Here is a 2927-nt window from a genome sequence, read left to right on the forward strand (position 1 = left end):
GGGGGGGGGGCCGCCCCGCCCAGATGGCCCAGGGAGGGGGTGGAGCCCGGTGCATTGTGGGTGCCGCCCATGGCAGCGGCAGGTGAGCGATGAGCCGGGGCAGGGCAGCGGCTCCGGGCGCGGCGCAGGCGGCGGATGCTCCGGCCCGGCTGGCAGGTGGGTCCCGGCGGGGCTGGGGGCTCGGCGGCGCTGGGCTCCGGGGACGCGCCTGGCGGGTGGGGCCCGGCCGGGGCGGGGCGCGGTGCAGAGGCGGCCCCGGGACCCGGCGGCGCCGGTCGGAGTCCCCGCGGCTGGCCGAGCGCAGGACGGGGAGGGGGCCGTGGGCGCCACGCGTGTCCGTGCTTCCAGCGTGCAGCCGTGCGGGGCGGGCACGCAGGCAACGTGTGTCTGTGCCCTGCTGTGACTGGTGCGTGAGTGTGCGCAGCAACCTCCCCTGTGTGTGACCGTGTGCGTGCACGGACCCCGTGCATCTGTGCAAGCACCCTGAGTGTGCATGGACTCTGTGTGTGTGTGTGTGCCCCGTGGCTGGGGCACGTGGTGCGTGTTGTACTTCTATACATGCAGGGGGACGCAGTGCGTGTCACCTTGGCACTCACCTGTGCCGGGGGTGACACGGGCACGTGCCAGGCTGTGGCTGGGCATGTGTGTGCCGTGTTTGTGTGCCCAGTGGCTGGCGTGTGGGGTGCATCTTGTGCTTGTGCACAGGTGGGGTGTGCTGCTCACACCTGTGCCCTGCCCGGGCGTGTTGTTTGGTGACTGCGCCACGCCCGCCGTGCTGCCGGCCGGGCCGGTTAGTGCAGGCTGGCGGGACTGGTTCTTGGGGCGGGGAGGAACGCGGCACCTAACGTGCACCCCTCCCTCCCCAAGCGGTGAGCAAGCTGGGGCCCTTTCACCCCTTTGCAGCTCTGGGCCCAGCCCTGCTTGGGCTCGCCCCAAGTCACCCCAAGCCTTTGGGCATCGGCGGTGGCGAGTCGTGGTCCCTACGGCCACCAGCCAAGACTGAGAGTCGGGAACATGTCTGCTCCTTTGCAGCTCGGACTCCTCCCTCGTGCTCCCCTGTCCGGCCTTCCGTGCTGCCCCCAGTGCCACTGCGTCAGCCCCCTATGTCAGCCCCCCCGGGTAGCCTCCCTGGAGACATGGGTCACCTTGGAAGTGCCTGTCCCTGCACAGCCAGGTCAGCCCCAGGTCCACACTTGGAAGGACAAGGGCTCACTCCCTGTCCCGGCCATGGATGTCCCCCTTTGGGCAGGTTGCCCACCCGCAGCATCACCAGCAGGGCTGCCAGCTCCAGGGCTGAGGGGTGCGTGGTGCCGCCCTGCCCGGCTCCAGGGAGATGGGCTCAGGAGCCACCTGGGCTGGGGGCGGAGGATGCCAGCGCTCAGGGTGCCCTCTCCCTGCAGGCTGAGCTGTGCCATGTCCCTGATGGTGGAGGTCGGCGAGAGCCAGCCGGGGAGGATGACGGCAGATGACATCATCGCTGGCACGCGCCAGGTGGTGAAGGGGCTGGAGGCGCTGCGGAGCGAGAACAGGGGCATCTCACAGCGGCTGCAGGAGGCCCTGATCCAGGGCCATGGGCAGGAGGAGCCGCCGGGGGGCCAGGCCCTGCAGCTCCTGGAGGAGAAGTACGACCTCGTCCGCAAGTCCCTGGAGGGGATTGAGCTGGGGCTTGGCGAGGCAAAGGTACCGGCTGTGCTGTGCCAGCGCCCCAGTGCGGCAGAGGGGCTGCCAACAAGGGAAGGGCATCTGGCAACAGGAGCACTGGCTCTGGGGGGCTGCTCCAGCCCCACCTTTCCCAGCAGGGGGTGTTGGGGGGGCAGGGTAGTGGTACTAGCTGTGGGGGGAGCACCTAGCTACTCCAGTTCCAGCTTCTCCCAGCAGAGGGTGCTGTGGGGGGTGGAGCAGGGCGGTGGCTGTATGGGGAGCTCCCAGCAATGCCAGCCCTGGCCTCTCCCAGCAGGGGGCGCTGTGGGGAGTGAGGCAGAGGTGCTGGCTGTGGGGGGAGCTCCCGGCTATCCCAGTCCCGGCTTCTCCCAGCAGGGGGCGCTGTGGGGAGCAAGGCAGAGGTGCTGGCTGTGGGGGGAGCTCCCAGCCATCCCATTCTCTCCCAGCAGGGGGCACTGTGGGGAGTGAGGCAGAGGCGCTGGCTGTGGGGGGAGCTCCCAGCCATCCCATTCTCTCCCAGCAGGGGGCACTGTGGGGAGTGAGGCAGAGGCGCTGGCTGTGGGGGGAGCTCCCAGCCATCCCATTCTCTCCCAGCAGGGGGCACTGTGGGGAGCGAGGCAGAGGCGCTGGTTGCGGGGGGGAGCTCCCGGCTATCCCAGTCCCGGCTTCTCCCAGCAGGGGGCGCTGTGGGGAGCGAGGCAGAGGCGCTGGCTGTGTGGGGATCTCCCAGCCATCCCATTCTCGCCCAGCAGTGGGCGCTCTGGGCTGTGGGGCAGGAGGTTGGCTGTGGGGAGCTCCCAGCCTCTCCTGGGGGGTGGGGCTGTGCTGTGCGGTGGCCAGCGCGGCAGGCAGGGGGTTTCCCTGCTGAGCTGTGCCGTGCCCTGCCCAGATGATGATCGCGCTGTCGTCCCACATCGGGGCGCTGGAGGCCGAGAAGCAGAAGCTGCGGGCGCAGGTAAAGAGGCTCTGCCAGGAGAACCTCTGGCTGCGGGAGGAGCTGGCGGGGACCCAGCTGCGGCTGCAGCAGAGCGAGGAGATGGTGGCGCAGCTGGAGGAGGAGAAGAAACACCTGGAGTTCATGAACCAGCTGAAGCAGTATGACACCAAGGAGGAGCAGGTGCGGCCCAGACCCCCCTGGTGGGGTGGGGGAGGGAAAGGAGCGGGTGCAGCCCGGACCCCCCGGCTGGTGAGAGGGGAGGGAGAGGAGCAGGTGAGGCCCGGACCCCCCTGGCTGGTGAGAGGGGAGGGAGAGGAGCAGGTGGGGC

At 69.9% G+C, this 2927-nt stretch overlaps 1 protein-coding gene across 1 annotated transcript; it reads left to right on the top strand.

Moving 5' to 3' along the window:
- Positions 1 to 1400: 1400 nt before the first annotated feature.
- On the top strand, positions 1401 to 2779 carry LOC113408852 (kinesin light chain 1-like; the record flags this gene model as incomplete). Its single annotated transcript, XM_026662280.1, has 2 exons — positions 1401 to 1680; positions 2552 to 2779. Coding segments are annotated over 2 exons (508 nt in total), but the record flags the coding sequence as incomplete, so codon positions are not given.
- Positions 2780 to 2927: the final 148 nt, after the last annotated feature.

The sequence above is a fragment of the Terrapene carolina genome, unplaced genomic scaffold, assembly GCF_002925995.2.
Source record: "Terrapene carolina triunguis isolate 2854851 unplaced genomic scaffold, T_m_triunguis-2.0 Scaffold25418, whole genome shotgun sequence".
In the NCBI taxonomy this organism is placed as follows: Eukaryota; Metazoa; Chordata; order Testudines; family Emydidae; genus Terrapene; species Terrapene triunguis.